The sequence below is a fragment of the Schistocerca gregaria genome, chromosome 3 (assembly GCF_023897955.1).
Source record: "Schistocerca gregaria isolate iqSchGreg1 chromosome 3, iqSchGreg1.2, whole genome shotgun sequence".
In the NCBI taxonomy this organism is placed as follows: domain Eukaryota; kingdom Metazoa; phylum Arthropoda; class Insecta; order Orthoptera; family Acrididae; genus Schistocerca; species Schistocerca gregaria.
Window position 1 is genome coordinate 147,685,031 of NC_064922.1, and position 18,847 is coordinate 147,703,877.

Below are 18,847 nucleotides of genomic sequence, written 5' to 3' on the forward strand. Positions count from 1 at the left end.
TGAGGTTCTCTGCAACATCAGCAAAGAAAGGAGTATGGAAAAAGGGACAGGATGACAGGAGGTGCTAAGGCATCAGGAAATATCCTCCATGGTACTTTGAAACTGAAGAGGAAAAAATGTAAAACAAGAATAGAGACTGTTACACATACAGCAAATAATTGAGGGTGAAGGGCACAAGTGTTGCTCTGCAATAAAGAGGTTGGCACAGGAAAGGAATTTGCGTGGCAGGCCATATCAAACCAGTCAGAAGACCAAGGAAAAGAAAAAACCCACACAGCCCTACTGTTACATGAATCCAATTTACACTTCTGGTTTTCTTTTTAGAAATTGCAATCAACATTAACATTTACTGAAATGTAAAACCACTTCTTATTTGCAGTGACAACATGTGGAACATCTTCCATGAACTAATCCTACCAAGGCTGGTAAGCTGAGCACTGCCAAACTTATTCCACACTTTCCTTAAAAAGCATTTTACCGCATTTGAAGTACTTCAAAGTACAAGATCAATATTTCAATTAATGTCAATTAAACTCATTAAAATTCACTGATAAGTTTCAAAGCTTCTTCCCTAGATTAAATCCAATTCTACTAATCAAATGCAAATCATCTGATGTGCAACCACCACATTTTGTTTGGTTTTACTATGCTGAGTGCCTTGTTAATATACCCGTAGCACTGTCAAGTATAGCTCATCCATGAATGTCCACAGAAGATCAAACTTTACATTCTGCAGATTTCTAACAATCAAGTTTGGTGGGCAAACAAAAATGTCAAGAAACACCTTTAGTCAGAGAAGCCTTAAGTTCACTGGGGGAAAAAAAACCACTAAAGGAAATTTTTGCAAGAGCAAACAAGTCTTTCGAAAAGACTCTAACCACAATTTTTTTCAAATAACCTATTTCAAAGCACCAACACTTTGTTCTGGCTGCGTAACGATCTTTTAAATTTTCATGTACTTACAAACAAAACAAAATTTTGTTGGTGTGAATTCTGCCAAATACAGGTATTAAATTTTCAGGTCCTGAGGCATGCCTCTACAAGCAACACAGGGAAGCCTGTGTGCCATTGACCAATATTAGGCATATATTACACATTTTAAAAAATAGAATACCAATCACTTTTACTAAACTTTATTTACAAAATATAGCATTATAAAGAAATAGAAGTCATAAATAAAATAATTTGTACTCAATGGTAGTAATATAATGGAAATGTGCTTAAAACGCATAACGTGTGCGAATATCCTCAAGTTTCTTTGAAACTTCACTCGGTGTCCGGTCGAGATCTTCTGCAATACTTTTCTGTTTTGATATGTCTATGGAATTGAACTGCTCACACAGGTCCCCATCCAACACATTCTGAAAAAAAATATTGCAGAAGATGAATGTTAAGCTTACTTCTTGACTGGAACATAATATGAAGCATTTGAAGTTGTCATACCTTTACTGGGTAATAGTATGATCTGAAGGACAAATGATCCCTTCCACACAGAGGTGGGTTTTCTGACCTCATATGCATTTCAAGATGCTGAAAGAAGTCTTGGTCTTCATGGGAAGTGAATGGTACAAGAACACCTACTGTTCCTGATAGTGTAGTATACACCAAGGATTCACTTCCACCTGGGATCAATGTTGCTTTCTAAAGAAAAAAATCAAGAGCAAAGTATGATTAAAATCACCAGCTGAAAATATTTATATTTCCCAAAGAAAGCATATATCCTAGCAATTTACTCCTCACCTGAAGGGACATGCAGATCTCTCCCACATGAAAGTTAGCAACCACACCAGCCTTTTGAGAAGCCCCATTTAGCAAGCCCCTGTCCCAAAGTGCTTTGTTTCCTGTTGGATCTTCATCTACATCATCCGAGATATTACCAGATAGTCTTATCTAAAAAAGAATATGTGTACAATAATGAAGAAACAAACTAACTTTTCGCACAAAAGACTAAGTACTACAACCACATACATTAAACAGAATACTAACTACTAAGGATTAACTAGCCGTGCTATACTGGTGTAAGACCTTTGAACTTTTAAGTGTATTCGTGTGGTGCAACAAGTTTCACATGAACTTAATTGCAGCAGCATATGAAACAAGGTAACTGCAAGAGTGCTAGTGTTCTGCTGGGAAATATGTGAAGGTTTAATGAAAAATAATCTAGCATCCTAGCCTTCCTACAGCATGTCTATTGAAAAAGGTGAGTGAAGCTGTATCTTAAGTACTACAGTAGTAAACAGTTTCTTAGCAATATGATTAGACTTTTCCTTCTTTTGTATCAAAATACTACACCATGTATATTGAATGCACTTTTAATACAGATGAACTAAATTTTCTATAAGACAGAACTACAGGAATGGGAAGTAACTGGAAACGAACCTTCACTACTTTATGAAAAATTTACAACACTGAAATAGAATAAGTAGTAAGTTCTATACAGATTTAAAGCATAGGTTCCCTACCCCAAAATAAGACAAAATATCCATCAAACATGGGGCTCTAAAATGCATAATTTAAGAGTTACGAGCACTTTTTCAACGTAATAAGACATTTCATAATAGCTAAGATGAGCAAGTGCCCATAGCACACTCTAGAGCACATGTTCAGAGTTTTTTCTGGTTTTGATGTAAAGAACATGTCCTCAAAGTCTTTAAAGGGAATTCTGTTACAACCTGTACATCATTTCAAGTCACTCAGTGTCTGGTAACAGCAGATAAAATTTAATAATTTACTGTACCATGTCAAAACCGTGACAATACACAGCCATGATTAAAGCATTACTCATAAAGAAATGAAGAAAACTACTTTCATTTTACACTTCGGTAACATCACAAAGCTTAGCTTAATAACTAGAATTTACAATAATATTCACAAGCCTTGACAAATTTTGAGGAATCCTTTAAGGGTGCTTAATCATGACAGATTAATACTGTTTATCCAGGCTGTTGTAATTTTGTCTAAAGCACCACCAATGTCCACACTATGAACTAATCTGCTGACAGTTCATCTTTAAACACACACAACTGAGTCCCCACCACATTTTTCGTCCCTCTGTAAGGGCTTATATCAAGAAATACGGTAGGGATTTCAATACAGTTACCACTAACAGACTAAAACACAAGGAAGATTTGTGTCTATAATTTATTATCGCTGTGCCAGGCAAGTCGCCTGACTAGATATTTAGTGCTACCCATGTGAAGTCATGACAGGTCCTAGTATCTTACACTTCACTTGTTTGAAAGAACTCCAGTCCCTATTACTTTGAAGAGTTACTGCACTGGTCACCTGAGCCTTAAAAAGCTGCAGCTTCAGTAAGGCTTTTGCACCATTGTGTCAGGTTTAATTTATGGCAGCATGTCACCGTTAGTGGAGTGACTGCCCTTTCCGACAAGACAATCAGTTCCCACAAAATGATTTTGCTGTGACAAATTGAATTTTCTCAAATAACAACAACAACAATAACAACAACAACAACAATAATAATCCACTGCAACATCCTGAATTTGTATAATATAGAAACACAGACTGGTATGTTAAAAGTAGGTTGAATGTTGTGACCTACTTACCACAGCAATATTGCCAAATTTGTCTGCAGTGGCTACAGTATCATAGTCCAAAATAGTTGCTGTAGTTATCCACCGGGGGTGTGTGTCATCAGCAAAAATTATTAACTGGTTTTCACGCCTTTTGTAACGCACCATGAATACGCTCTCTTGTACATCAGATACAAATATCCTCTGACCCATGGCCTGAATGTTAACTATTAAGTTAGGTATATGCTGTGGAAGAAGAATGAATTAGATATGCAATGTTAACAAGGAAAAATCCATCTGATAGTGACAGATCAGAAAGTTGAATATATCACAGTGTATCAAAAGTCTAACATGTGCGAAGCATCATTTCATTAAAAGGCATTATAGTTAATCAAATATTCAAACCTTGTTCTCACACTTCCGGAGTAGTTTTTTTTTGCCCATGTCATACAGACGCAGCATGCGCCCAACCCCAACAAGTACACGTCCTTGGAATGGAGTGATAGCTGTAGGTACTTCATCAACAGGGGTCTTGTGTACTAACTCCATGTTTGTACAGTCCGCATTTAATCTAAAAAGTGCATAATTGCAAAAGAGCAAATGTAATCCATCTTGCATAAATATTCATGTGCATTCACATCCAACAGCAAAAACAATAACTAAAGACAATGACCATCTGTACATATTTAACTGAATGTCCACCTTGATCAGCAAAAGTAAATCATTCAAGTATTAGTTTTTAGCTATATCAGTGTCTGACAGCACTAATACTCCAGCTTTACAGTGTGATAAATTAGCTGTCACTTGACAGGTACAGCAATGCACAGCTCCCACCATCAATAAACCAATGGGAGCCTGGCAATGTTGGCACACAGTATGTTGCCAATTCTGTTACACTGTCCTGCCTAAAGCATTCTGCCAGTCCGCCCTCAGCGACCGGTTGCATAGTGAGATTTTGGTGACTTAGCTTCACTTGCCTATAGATGTGGATGAAAGCAGTTGAAAGAGGAGCAGACAGTCTGCACACCCTGAGGAAACTTACGAAAGTGTCAGGCATGGTGTGATCATAAGCAGTCAGCTGCATGGGCCTCTGCTTCCTTAGGATAGAGTGGTGGAGTGCACTGTAGTTGCTCTACAATTCAACAAAATCAGGGATAGGAAACTGCAAGGAGAAATTCACAAAAGAACAATCAGCACTGTCATAAATTGGACAAAGAGAGGCGCCACGAGTAGGGGCTCCCAAAACAGCTCTCTTCAGGAAGATGCAATTTGTCATCATATACACACAAATTATTGAAGGAATGAGTGTAAATCCTGTTTCAGGGTACTAAAGCATCCTTGTTGCGAGTCATGAGAAAGTCATGATTCTGCTGTCAATTCGTTTGTCGACTAGTTATTAGTGGAATACTAAGATATTGATGCCTGGTGCTGCCACTTTCTTAGAGTGTTAGGAGGAACAAATTTTGACAATATCATTTGGCTTGATGAAACAAGGGTGAATGCAGCACACAGGCTGGAGAGATGATACCATCAGCAGTGTGGTAGCTTTGAATGGAAAAGGAAAAGAATAATTGTAGCACATGCCAGAAATTCAATGGTTTTATTGTCTGCTGTTATTCAGTTCAAACAAGTCCTTTGACTACCATGAAAAAAAGAACCACAATAACTGCTTCAAAAATTAACAACACACTATAATTTTTATGGATAATGTGCCACATCACTCTGTTACACAAGATAGGCACCTATAGAGGCAATGATAAAAAGGACATCATTTATTGTCCACAGAAGTGTAAAATACAGAATCCAACAGTGGCAGAATTATTAGAAAGCAAAAGTATCCAGTTTACATTGTGGACAAAATTGTGAAAAAATACCAGCTCATAAAATGCTCAAATTGCCTCCCTATTATTGCCACTTCAATGCAATAGAACTGTTACAGGCTCAAGTTAATCATCATACTGCTACAGAAAATAATAATGTTAAGTTGACCAAAATGGAACACCTTTTGAAGGAGCATTTGAGAAAGAGCCACAGATGACTGGGAAAAGATAGTGGATAACATCAAAGGAATGATACAGGAAGTGTGGAATAATTTAGGTATGCCACAACAGTGCACCGAAGATGTGATGTGTCACTACAAACAGCAACACTGATACTTACACTGACTCTGAATTAAGCAATTTTTCCTGTTGTCTGATTTGTGAGTAATGTAAAGTACACTTTGAAGAACATCTTACTCCCATTAAATATTGTGCCTGTGAATTTATTTCGATTCATTTCTCTTTCCCAAAGTACGACTAAGGAATACTGTCCATCCATATAATAATAACAATAATAATAATAATAATAATAATAATAATAATAATAATAATAATATGGTAAGTTAGACTGAATGTTAAATATACTTCATCTTATATAGGCACCAAGATGTGACAATAATCTATGAAGATGGAAATTGCGTAGTGGAAATAATGAACTGCAGACTAGTACAACAAAAAGCCTTCTGAAGTAAGTTTCTGGCCATAAAGCCTTCTGAATTACAACACACTCAACACACTTTAGAGTGTGGTCATCTGGGTGATAGTTTCCATTTACATTTGTGTGTTTTTATCTAATTCAGAAGATTTTTGGATAAAAATGTACTTACTTAGTGATCTTTTTGATGTACCTGTCAGCAACTTCATTTCCACTATACAGTGAGTAGTGATCTATCCATTTAATAATATCATCCCATGCTGGATACTTCACTGTTCAGTTTTTACATTCCTGTCAAAGATTATTGCTGGGGATCAAAGTTAGTGCTACCAGCATGACCCTTACACACAGTCAAAGTTCTGGATCACCAGCCTCAAAAAAAGTAAAACGACAACCCTTGAGAACACACAATGTTTATCGCATTCTGTGACAGTAAAGAATTAGTTCACCAAGACTATGTTCCTCCAGATCAAACAGTGAACTAAAGTATTTGAAACATTTGAGAAAAGCAAATCGATGTTGCCACCCTGATTTGTAGCACTCTAGGACTGGTTCTTACTGCTAGACTCCATAATACTGCTTTATCTGTTACTCAGTACCTGGCCAGACAAGTTGTCATTGTCTCCCATATGTGCTGTACCTGCCAAACCTCTCACCTAGTGATTTTTTCTTATTTCCACGAATGAAAAGGCGACTGAACGGAAAGCTTCAAAACATCGGACATATCCCAATGTGATGCGATAAATGAGCTTACAAGCATTGCAGTTGAAAATTTCCCTGTTCACTTATGTCAGAAACATTAGCAACTGTGTATAGACAGCCAAGATGACTACTTCTTAAAAAGACTTGCATTTGTACTTTTCTGACAAAGGTAGTAATACTACAGGGACATTCTGTGGTACTATTATTATAGCCATAATTGTAACTGAAAAATTAAATATGGAAGTTACGACAATCTAATCATAAGCACTAAGAAAGTTTCAGAAAGACAAGTTATCAAGCATGAAGAAACAAAATGACCTCAACTATCTTGAAACGCTGGGCAACAAGTGCACCACCGCAAGCTCCTGTCTGCCACCCACTAATTAACACTGCAGTATCTTTTTCACATTTACTATATAGCACGACATGGTTTAATATGTCTATGTCCTATATTCTTAATTCTGATAGAAACAGTAGGAATATTTTATTTAGGATTTAATTTTGTGCATTTTTACTGCATCTTTAGAACGGGTCCCTACAGCCATGGTCCCTTGAGTGCGCGTAGATATTACAAATCTGGATCTTATGGAAAAATAAATAGAATGACTTCAGTGCTGTAATTATAATCAATGGCTTCAGAGTCCCGGACACAGCTTAATCATCATAGTCACTCATCTTAAAAAATTCTATATATGTATTTCCAATGTTACTTACTTGTAGGTATACAGAAAACCTCCAGCAACTTGTCTTGGATTCAGCTGGTAATCTTTGGCAACACCAACAACTACAAACTGCTGGTTATCTGGTTGATTAGCAAACTTCACCAGGGTTATGCTAGTAAAAAAAACCACAGCATGTATTAATATTTAACAAAATCAAAGTTTTTTAATATTTGCATCAAACCTTGTCAGTACTGCAGGACTATCATCAACAATAACAGACTTTTATTTTATCATCATAAATTATCCTAGAAGATTTACTCCTTCATATCTGAGCTCAACCCCCCCCCCCCCCCCCACACACACACACACACACACACACACTGTATCCAAAATTAAATTCAAGCATACCAAACTATAAACAAAACATACAAATGTTTCTGAATTTCCAACATACCACATGGCAGCTTCATTTTGATCAAGCTTTATGAGCTGTTCTGTTTTTCCCTCCACTGGATCAAGAAGCCTTATAACAGATGCCCACATTCCAGGGCCTGCCTTAGGCGCACTGAATATATTTTCAGGTAGATCTTCATTCAAGAACGCTTCTGCCATTTCGCGAGCAAGTTCTTGCTCTTCTTCTCCAGCTGCTTCCTTCATTTCTTCTGCCATCTGAATACGTCGCTGTTTTTTAGTTTCCTCAGTATAAGCATTATGCTCCGTTTCTGTAATAATCAGATGAGCTGACTCTTGATGAATTACAAATTTACGAGGTGTGTAGTCTACTGGAAACGAAACCTGCAAGGGAAGTAAATTTTTAACTGTTGTGAACCAATACAACTCTAGGACTGTAGTTTAACATTTGAACTGAGCTTAAGTTTCGGCATCCAAATGCAGATTAGGGTGTTACCTGGTTAAACACAGCTCCCAGTTTTTCAAGGGCCAGAATTCTAAGTGTATTGGTTGAAATTGCAACAATACCCTCCGGACATTGCTCAGAAGAAAAACCAGATGCATATTCAAGAGACTCATATGAAAGTGGTGTCAAGTGGAACCTGTTCTGGTAATAGTAACTAAGCCAAGACCTACTGGACATAGCCAACACCTGAAACAAAGAAAATTACAAATTATACAATTATATGTTCGAGCACACATTTAAAAAACCACCACTTTATGCAAAGAGTTTTTATAAAAAAAAAAACACCACTTATGCAGAGTTTTTATAAGGATATTTTAGAAAATGTGTAACAGCACAGTTCAACAACTTGAGCAAGATAAGGTACAATTCATTCTAATGACTATTATACTTGGCAACCACTCACTGAAAACCACTTACAGCTTCACTATCCTGCATTCTGATGCGAAATAATTTCACTGGCCTCGATCCAAGGTATCGAGTACGTGTGTCTGAGAGATCACCAGTCACTGGGTCCAAAACTGTTCTTAGTAACACCCCATTCTGCAAGCCAATGTTGAGATACAAGTGGCTTGCAGCACCTGGACCAGATTCTCCTTCCTGACCCTCGCCAGCTCCCATTTCAACAATACACAAGGATTCTGCTGCTGCAGGTAGTGCTTGCATGCTCAAAGGTGACAAGCAGTCCTGAAAATATATACAGTCTTATGACAGAAAAATTTATGTGGAGAATAAAGGTCAATCTTAAACAGTTACAATCAGTGTAACTTTTTGCAGCAGCAGCAGTCAGATGAAACACGGACAAAATCATCATAATAACAACAACTATCCACAATAACTTCTAAATGTGCATTAGAGGCTATCTCAGACTAGTCTAAGTGCTTAAAATTCAAATTATAACTTACTGATGGATCCAGAGAAATTATCCTGACAGTGTTATCAGCAAGACCAACAGCTAAAAATCGTGATCTTTGTTCACCTGGAGGAACATTTGCAAGTGCCATACAAACTGCTTCAGATGGCATTTCTTTCCTTTCAGTGAATTCATTCAACTGTCCCGTCTATAACAGCAGATAACACCACAATGTAAACAATGTTATCAAGGTAAACAGAACAAACTTCAAGTAATAAAAATTGCTGAACTATTTTTTTATTTTGGTTCTCATCATACACTTATTGACAAACTTAATCCTTCTACAGTCATTTGCAAAAGTTCATTTTTTATAAAGAAACCTTCGTATGATGTTTGCCTTATTACTTCATTTTAATAACTAGCCATGACATGATTTAAGAAGCTTTCTTGGCAGCTTTCTAAAAGTTACAATACATTTCTCCCAGGAGCCACTTTTCTACTGCACAATTTTTCAACAAGCTGATGGTAGCTGCCAACAGCAGATACGAGCACAACACTGAAGATGGAAATACTGTACACATGCTGTCCCCCTCCCCCTTCTTTGGACTGCACCATTACAATAGCTCTCAGCTTAAGAAATAAATAAGCTATTGGAGCAAACTCCAGTCGTCTTACAATAACAGTAAAAATTACACTGACATGTTTGTGCAAAACTACAGCAAACAAATTAGTGAACTGAACCTGTACACACTTGAGTTCACTCCAACTGAAACCGATTTCATATGGAGGCGACAAGTGGGTATTTATTTCTGCACAATCTTGTGACCATCAACAACCATGATGCTGATGGTGTTGCTGTGTGCAGTAGTCTGTCTACAATCAAGTCTGTTTACAACTTACAATGATTACCTAGTCAATTACAAGGAGGACTGAAGGTGTAAACTGGTGAAATTTCGTAAGTGGAATGCTGATAGCAATATACCTAATCACTACACATCACGTCATTACAAAAGTATAAGCAAGTATTACAGAGTGCTTCCTAACTACATTTTTCTGACATCCACCTTCACTCTGCAATACTCTCTCACTCTTTAAATACTGTTACTTTTGTCTGCAACTAAAGTGACTGCAGTTAATATTTGCTGAAATGTAATTTAAATACAGGAAGCACAAAGTCTGGGAACACTTTACTGTACAAGAGCTTAACATTGTACAGATATCATACATATTGCATTTCAAAGAGAAACTCAGTTTTTTTTTTTTTGAACAAGCATTTGATATGCGAACCATGTGTGACCTAAGAGACATCAATATGGTGATCAAATTCTTGCCATACCTGTCAGAGCATGGCATCATCGATTGTGGCCGTCCCTTCCCGTATTCTCACCCAGAGTTCTGCTACATCACATGGTCGAGGTGGTACATACATAAGATCTTTAATGTGTCCCCACAGAAAAAAAAAAAAAAAAAAAAAAAAAAAAAAATCACACCGAGTGAAATATGGTGATCGGGGAGGCCATTTCATGAAACAGCTGACCCCTTCTGTAGCACGGCCAATCCATCAAAATGTCAGCTCTGTGTTCAGATACCCACAAACTTCACAATGAAAATGGGGTGAAGCCCCATCCTGCTGAACGATGAATGGAGAGTTCGATTGCAATTGAGGCATCAGTTATTGCTGCAACATGTCTTAGTCTTTGGACTCCTTATGACTGTCCCTCGTACGCACTCCACATTTGCTTCACTCGCATTGGGACATCTGCTTCTCTTTGCTGGGCACAAGCAACCTGTCCCTAACAGATTTGTTGTGCCAGTGGTAAATGGCCTTTCTTGTTGGTGGCTTCTTACCGTACTTTTTTCTAAACATCCGTTAAACAGCTGTAGCACACTATTTGTTGAGCGCCAACACACAAAAAGCTCACACCGCACCTGAACTCATCATGTTGGCAACTAGCGCTGACTATTGGCAACTTGCTAAACTACGCTGTGGCGGTATACACGGAAAATAACTTTCAGAGTTTTTCTTCAAAATGACATATGTACGATATCTGTACAAAGTTTGGTTCTTGTGCAATAAATAATTGAAAAGTGTTCCCAGATGTTAAGTACACCCAGTATTTGTAAGCCCTCAAGACACTATTCACTATTCCCAGGGCAAGCAATGCAATTTTTCACAAAATCTATCATTTTCTTTAGTAGCTATAGGTGAGCTTCCTCTTGCCAAACTCTGAAGCACAAGAAACACATCAATACAATCTAAAATAAAATTACTCTAACAAAATTAGTTATTATGAAAGTACTCACAGGATCCATCTCGAAATATATAAGTTCACCTCCTGTCAGTGCAATTACAACCTGCCGCTGATTGACAGCACATTTTACAATTGTCTTCTTTCCTGGAGCTGACCATTCATTGACACGTTTATCTGCTCTGATATGTCTGATTCCATTTGGGTAAACCTGGAACATACACAACCTCTATTGGATTCATTTAGATAACATCAGACAACAAATACTGTAGCGCCAAATAGAAGAAAGCATTAATTGGAACACAAATGCCTTTAAATTCTGATAGAGCAGGAAGGCTATTTTCATTTATGCCATCTTGCTTTTGTGCTTAATCCCAAAATTTAGGGAAGAGTTTCTACTGCAATGTCTTTGCACAAACATTGTATGAATCAGCACAAAACAGTATGTTCTGGGTAAATGTTAAAAGATTACAATAACTTGATCTCTGAAGACACCCAAGATCCAGAATTATCTTTTTTGTTAATTGTACAGTGACTGGCACAATAAGCCACAGCTTCAAGTAAAGAATTCAGTTTTATATTTACACATTTTACAGTGTATTGGCACCACTGATTGATGGATAAAAAGTCAACTGTGAAGTACCAGTAACGGAAAGCAGACAAGTATCATGTGTGTAAGGTGTGCTTGCTTCTATGAGTGGATGGTGTGTGTTTTTCTGTATTTTTTGCTGACTAAGGTTGTGGCTGAAAGCTTTGAGTAAGTGTCTGAACTGTGCATGTCTGCAACTTAACGTGTCATCTGTATGGTAAATAGCAATCTGTATTTCCCTTATACTAATAACTTTTACGAGATACTGTCACGTTCTAGAACAGTGATAAGCAGGGTTTTATTCACAGAATTATTCTCATTTAACTCTATAAGGTATTCTTTCAGTAAGAATGTAGAAAAAGTGACTATTCCTGCCATGAAAGTGCTATTTCAACACTTTCCAAATCTGTTGCTTATTACACTTTGCACAGATGTAGTCTGGGCGCACACATTTTCCTGCTCATCACAACTCCACAGTTGGTAAGCACTCTGCCAGCTTCACTCCGGTTATGGTATGATATAAGTGAAGATAAATTAAGAGGAAGAAAAAGAAGTGGAATGAATAATGTGGTCATAAATATTAAGTGAACAGATAAAAGGATAAACCACTGATTGCACACCTGCACTAGAGCATCCTCACCCAATGCTGAGCAGGAAAGTGTTGGCGTAGTGCCCAGGAATCCAGAATCTGTCACTTCTTCTACAGTTTCTCCAATGGAAAGAACCAAAGTTGCATTTACGAATGCCACAATGATATATGCATCATATTCCTCTGAAAAACACGTTAAAAGTTCATCATCAGGCAATTTCAGAAGACAGCATACAGAAAGATTCCAACTACACAAATAAACCACTGTGTTATATGCAATATTACTGAACTGTTAGACCACTTTTCTCTAAACATTAGCACCCTTTATAAAATTACTTCTGATATTTGATTCATCCAGGCCTGCAGTAACTACCCCAACTTATTGTATGACTAAAATTAGTTGCAACTTTTGACATCTGGCTAACCGGAGGTGATGTGCTGCCACTCCCAGGTAACATCAATGGCAAGGAGACTTTCCCTACAGTGCCAAAAGTTCAATCAGTACAGTATAACTGTTACCATGCCATGAATAAATAGTAAAACGTCGTGTGCGCATACTGGTACTCAAGAAAATTTACATCCGAATCTGGACATACGATTGTGAACTATAAGCCAAATTATGCATTTTAGTATAGTTCACGAAATTCCGATGCTCCTGAAGTATCCTTTGATGCCATACGAGCTAGAAAATGGACACTGGAAATGCAGTGAACAGTTGAAACTAGCCAACAGTGTGAAACTAAACACATCGCTTCAAATAAATTGACCACCCAAGCGCAAAATATTAATAAAAGCCAAATCTCTTTACCAAACTGACAAAAACAACTTCATTGTTCTGCAAGGTGATTAATGCTCAACTGTCAGAAAGGTGGAAATAAAACAAACTAACATATTTTAGCCTTCCGTAATTATGCGAACATATTTTAATTAACATTGGTAGCTCCCGGCCACAGAAATCTGTTTTGTTTTCATTTAATGTGAGAGCAATAAACGGAGAGGGAACGGCAAAATCACTAAACAAACAGGTCACGTGGAGACTACCCACCTCCCCACTACAACTCAGACTGCTCTATGCATCAGCCCTGGATGTACGATATTTCCGAACCGGAGCAATTTAGATAGTGGCGCCCAGCCACACATCTGTAGCCAGAAGCGGGAGAAGGTACTACTCATAGGCGACTGTACTACGCATGCGCAAGAGCCCACCCAAAACTGCTCAAATGAATCAAATGTAAGCAGCTGTCATGTCACGCTCAGAGGCAATTTTTTGTTAGGAAGCACTGCACAATCTTCCTAAAGGCTTTGACACACTTTGGTTGGCAGACGCTTGTAAGAGCATTGTGTTTTGTTGTTATATATGGCACATTTCCTTAGCAACTTAAGTTTTTTTTTTATCCCGTTCGTGTTTTTTTTGCTGCAGCATTATTCTGCAGAAGGAGGATACAGTAATATCCTTCGTTAGAGTATTGGTTCTTACCAGTGAAAATCACAAAAATTTAACTGGTAACCAAAACAAAGAAAAGTTCCAGGAATTCTAAAAAATTCCCAGGTTTTCCCCCCGGACGAAAAAATTCCCGAGTTTTTCCAGATCATATACACCCTGCAACAGTAACGGACAATGCACCATACCTCTGTTGTGATGGCTAAAGCTCCAACAATGTAGTGGAAGAAACCGGATATCTTGCTCTGGGTACAAATAAATATTTCATTGGATGAAGTTCAACCTAGCACATACAAGGTGCGAGTTAATGAAACTTTTAGTGCTGTACAAGCCAAAAACTCCATTGTACGAGGTCAATAAACTGGCAAATGCCATAGGACATAGTTTTAGCTGGCTTTTTCTGTATAACATTTAAATCAAACTGAGAATGTATGGGCCTAGGTGAAAAGTAAGCAAGTTTATGCTCAGTGAGGTTGAAATGTTGACAAAAATAGCCATTCCAAATGTCACACCACAGGATTGACCTCGAGCTGTCATCTATACCAAAATGGTAGTTGATGAGGTATGGATTCTTGAAGTACTATTACGAGTTTTGAGTAGTATGTAACTATGACTATTGCCACATTAAAATTGCTTCATTTGCCAAAACACAGCAGAGTTTACAAATACGAATCCCACTAACATCTAGTGCAGCTGGAACTGTCACAGGATCCTAAAACAGTGTTAAACTTGCAAGTCAGGGCAATAGTTTACGAAAAAGCCCATCCACAGAATAAAAACCAAACTTTTGTACTTATGTTGTTTCTCAAGATTGCTGTCTGGCTCAAAATATCCTTCCGGCCTTGTAGAATAATTCGAAGCAATCCCTATTTTCACTGCAAACTTTAGGAATTTCTTGCAGTAGTGTACCTGATATCAAAATATCAGAATAACTATAATCATTTACAAAAGATAGGCAGTTCATCACGAAGCTAAAGAATTAAGCTATAAAATGTACAAGAATCAAGACTTCTGGCTCACTGTTTGTGCAGCCAAGTGAGCCGTATAGATTCTGTGCAGAGCATTACTTGCTTTATCGTCACCTCAGCACATGTTTGCAACTATGCTTACCTCCATTCACTCTACACTGAACTGTCAAAAGTTACAACTAATTTTAAACACCTAATCAGGCAAATAAGGCACATATGGCAACAAGACATATCTCAGTTTAAGTATTTTTGCCACTTGACACATGCATTGTCTTGAGCTTCCTTGCCAAAACTGGTATTTTTCCATGTATCTTTTCTGTAGTTGGTCCAGAGGGTTAGCTTAGTATTATCTTTATACTGTGACCAGTAGAAAAGACACAACACAATGATCTTTCCATCCCACTACATTGCCTTTGCTTTGTTGGGTGGTGATTAAACAATATGCAACATGTTTCCACTGCTATTTCTCAGAGGTACAGTAATGCTAACAAATTTCATCTGCAGTCACAAACAGGCAAAATAAATTTTGTTGGTTTCTCTGAAAACAGGTCAAATTGTTTTGACATTTCCATTTTCATGCATTTCTGATCCTGCATTAAGAGATGTGACACCCACCTAGAAGATAATTTTTCACAACCAATACCACTGTTAAGAAGTGATACGTCCATTTAGATGACATCCCTACTTCAGCAGTTTCTCGCCCCTTTAGATGACATCCCTACTTCAGCAGTTTCTCGCCCCTTTAGTAAGTGATCCCCATGACCATCTTATGCACTTCTGCAATAGTTTTTGGGGTAGGGGGCACATCTTGACCAACCACTATGCAAATCATCTAACCTGTTGCAACCAAAATTAAACTTGTCTGTACATTTGGCGGCAGTTTAACATGGAAAAGCAGAGTCAAACAGTGCATTCTAAAAATCTGCATGCATTGCACTTTGTTTCATATCTTTAAGTAGTACTTAACTACTGCTCAAATCGCAAATTATTTTTTTCTTTTCATTCTAGCAAATCAACAGACAACATCACAGATCTCTACCCAGAACACAGGCAGATAACTTATTTACTCAAAGGATGTGAGGATCTCATTGCACTATTGCAGACATCTGGTGGTGAAGATTAACTAGGAAATTAATGTTTGGTACAGAGAATAGTACAGTAGATCATTAAGGCAATTGGCAGAAATATTCTTGAACTTTTAATTGCTTGTGTGATGCAGTGAATAATAGATGGTCATGTAAACAATTTCTTAACTGCAATGTGAGGCAAATTAAATTAGGCTATACTGTGATCAAACTAAATTCAATGACTGGGGAAAGGCTTTATGGTGTGTGGCAAGCTATCTTTCTTACAACAAGATTTTTCTTTGTATAATTTTTAGTCTTGTACAGTGCTGTAGGTAGTTAAAATACCCTGAAATTATGCTCATTACATAAAAAGCAAGCAGAATTCAAGTATTCCACTACAAGGAACACCTCGGAGTGCCCAACATTCACAGCAAAGTTACCTAAATAGTGATTTAGTGTTGCTGTATAATGCAGTTATTCATTGAACAACACTGACTTGACAACTTTTAATGATCACTAATTTATATGAAAGATTGTAGTGTAGGCACTAACTTCAACACGGCAACCACAAGTGCGAACAAATGTATTTGTACCACCATGGGGAGAGAAGTGCCTGGGAACAGACGCTGCCTCTGTCTCACAGGGCTGGCTGTAGGACAGCAGATCCGCCTTTATGCCCTGGAAGTCTGACTTTAACCGTAAGCTGTATCAGGATTAGTCTCTTCACTCATCTCAAAGGACAAAAACAATGAGTAACACGAAACTACCATATATACTCAAATCTAAGCCGCACCTGAAATTTGAGACACTAGATTTGGAGGTGTGGCCTGAAACTTTTCTCTCCCCTTGAATTTAAACAAAGTTGGTCCATAGTATTATGAGACAATTTAGGTCAAATGAATGACGATAGAGCTACAGTAGTTTGGTTCGAGTTGTAAGCTTAGCAGTGAAGCTTTACCAGGTAGCCATTACTATGCGTCAGGCACTCCGTCCGTATTTATACGGGTACCCTTCCTTTTTCACGTGTTTCATCTGGTTTGAATTGATTGCTTATTTTTCTTTGATCTGATAAGTGCCATTCTCTTTGTTACATGTGTTTACATCACTAAGCTGAAGATTCATTACTGTACTGTCATGCATTGTCGCATTCTGATAATGAATGTTCATGACCTGCCGCCACTCACGGCATGGCTTGCTTTTGTGCACACTACCGCCGCTTACAATTAAAAAGAGAGGAATCGTCTCACTAGCAAAACAATGGCAAGAGACTGCTATTCGTTTTCTTTGCTGCTTTCTTTGATGATGATCAACAAGAACCAAATAATAAGACTGCACATGATCGAAGATGTTCTGAACAATAGTTAAGCGAAAATTTTTCTCTGTTTGAAACACTTTGCAGGCGCCTCTTTCGTACATTACATTCTGCACAGAAATTAGAGTTGTGTTAGATTTAAAAATCTAGTCAATTGCCGTGCTTCATTTCTGACTATCACTATTACACATAAGAATAATACTCTTGTTTCTTAGTTTATTAGGCAGACAGGATTTAAATGAGATAGCAGCAAACACGAAAGTATACACGGCAAAATGTTTATATTCGTATTATTCTTATGGTGAAGAGAATACTGCATGTGATTCACAATTCATGTAAGTTCCTATCTGCAACCATATCTTCTCACATGTAAGAAAAAATTCAGAATGTAGAGTTGACCTTATTGACAAACATCCCAAACAGTCTTATCAGTCAGATTTTCGTAGTACATTGAAATGCTGCAACATTCAAAGATGAACAATACGGAATTTGTATTTACTTTGTTGGATAATGTATGAAAATGCAATGGTCGAAACTCGGGGCGGAGGAAAAAGCTAGTCTCCCACCTTTTTTTTAAAAAAAAATTTATTTACTGACAGAGGTTTTGGCTCCAGTATTTATCTTTGTGCCTGCAAAGCACACCTGTGTAGCACTACACATATTCAACGGCACCTACCAACATTTCTCCGAACTTCCGGTTACTTTGCACTCTATTCTAAGCAGCAGGTGGGTTTTTTTTTTTTTTAATTACAGAAACCGGAAGGCTTAGATACGAGTAAATATTGGTAAGCAGAGTACACACAGGATTTTTTAATGGCCCAACTTTTATCTTAAGCAACAGTTCACGACATATCTACCTGAAACTGCCACATTAAAATGTCCACACAATAATTAAGTCTCAGTTTCTACTAAGAAAGCCATATTTAACGCATCAGAATACTGAAAATAAGTGCTCTTAGAAAACTATTTGCTCAAAAGCAAGTGCTGTCCTAGATTCTTCGTCTACTGCAGCATATTCATTCTCCTCTTATCCAAATTTTTGCAGAATTGTGGAACGAATGCCAGACAAACTATTTTTAACAATATTTATGCCATAGTTTCAGTTAACTCTTGACTGCTATTTGTCTTTCAGATTTGTTCTCCAGCATAATTTTTAATTATTGGAATACAAAAGTTCCACAAAATGCCCAACTTTAAGATTAAACTACAGGCACAGTAAATCAGTATCAACCATGTTATACAGGAGCACATGCTGAATATGCACAATTCTCAAAAACACATTGCTTACATCAAGAAAAATGGGGACACAAAATACTACTTGCAAGAATTAATACAAAGTATATCCTGTCCTGTATAAGCAAACACTACAAAATTTGTTGTTCTGCTTCAGTACAACAGTGATTTGTGTAGTTACCACAGCCTGTTATAGAAAATCAGACAGCAAACTTTTTCAATATTATGTATATTCTTCACCTAACTACCTTTACTAATCTA

At 37.4% G+C, this 18,847-nt stretch overlaps 1 protein-coding gene across 1 annotated transcript in view; it reads right to left on the reverse strand.

The window, feature by feature from the left end:
• Positions 1-1,117: 1,117 nt before the first annotated feature.
• Positions 1,118-18,847, reverse strand: part of LOC126355795 (splicing factor 3B subunit 3) — a 47,467-nt gene continuing 29,737 nt past the window's right edge. Inside the window, exons 9-20 of the mRNA XM_050006214.1 lie at positions 12,597-12,748; positions 11,443-11,598; positions 9,191-9,346; positions 8,706-8,972; positions 8,280-8,474; positions 7,827-8,167; positions 7,425-7,544; positions 3,939-4,104; positions 3,567-3,779; positions 1,741-1,890; positions 1,444-1,641; positions 1,118-1,361 (exon numbers count right to left, since the gene is read on the reverse strand). Of these exons, the coding sequence (XP_049862171.1) occupies positions 1,221-1,361; positions 1,444-1,641; positions 1,741-1,890; positions 3,567-3,779; positions 3,939-4,104; positions 7,425-7,544; positions 7,827-8,167; positions 8,280-8,474; positions 8,706-8,972; positions 9,191-9,346; positions 11,443-11,598; positions 12,597-12,748 (2,255 nt within the window). The 3' untranslated portion in view covers positions 1,118-1,220. The remainder of the gene's footprint in view (positions 1,362-1,443; positions 1,642-1,740; positions 1,891-3,566; positions 3,780-3,938; positions 4,105-7,424; positions 7,545-7,826; positions 8,168-8,279; positions 8,475-8,705; positions 8,973-9,190; positions 9,347-11,442; positions 11,599-12,596; positions 12,749-18,847) is intronic.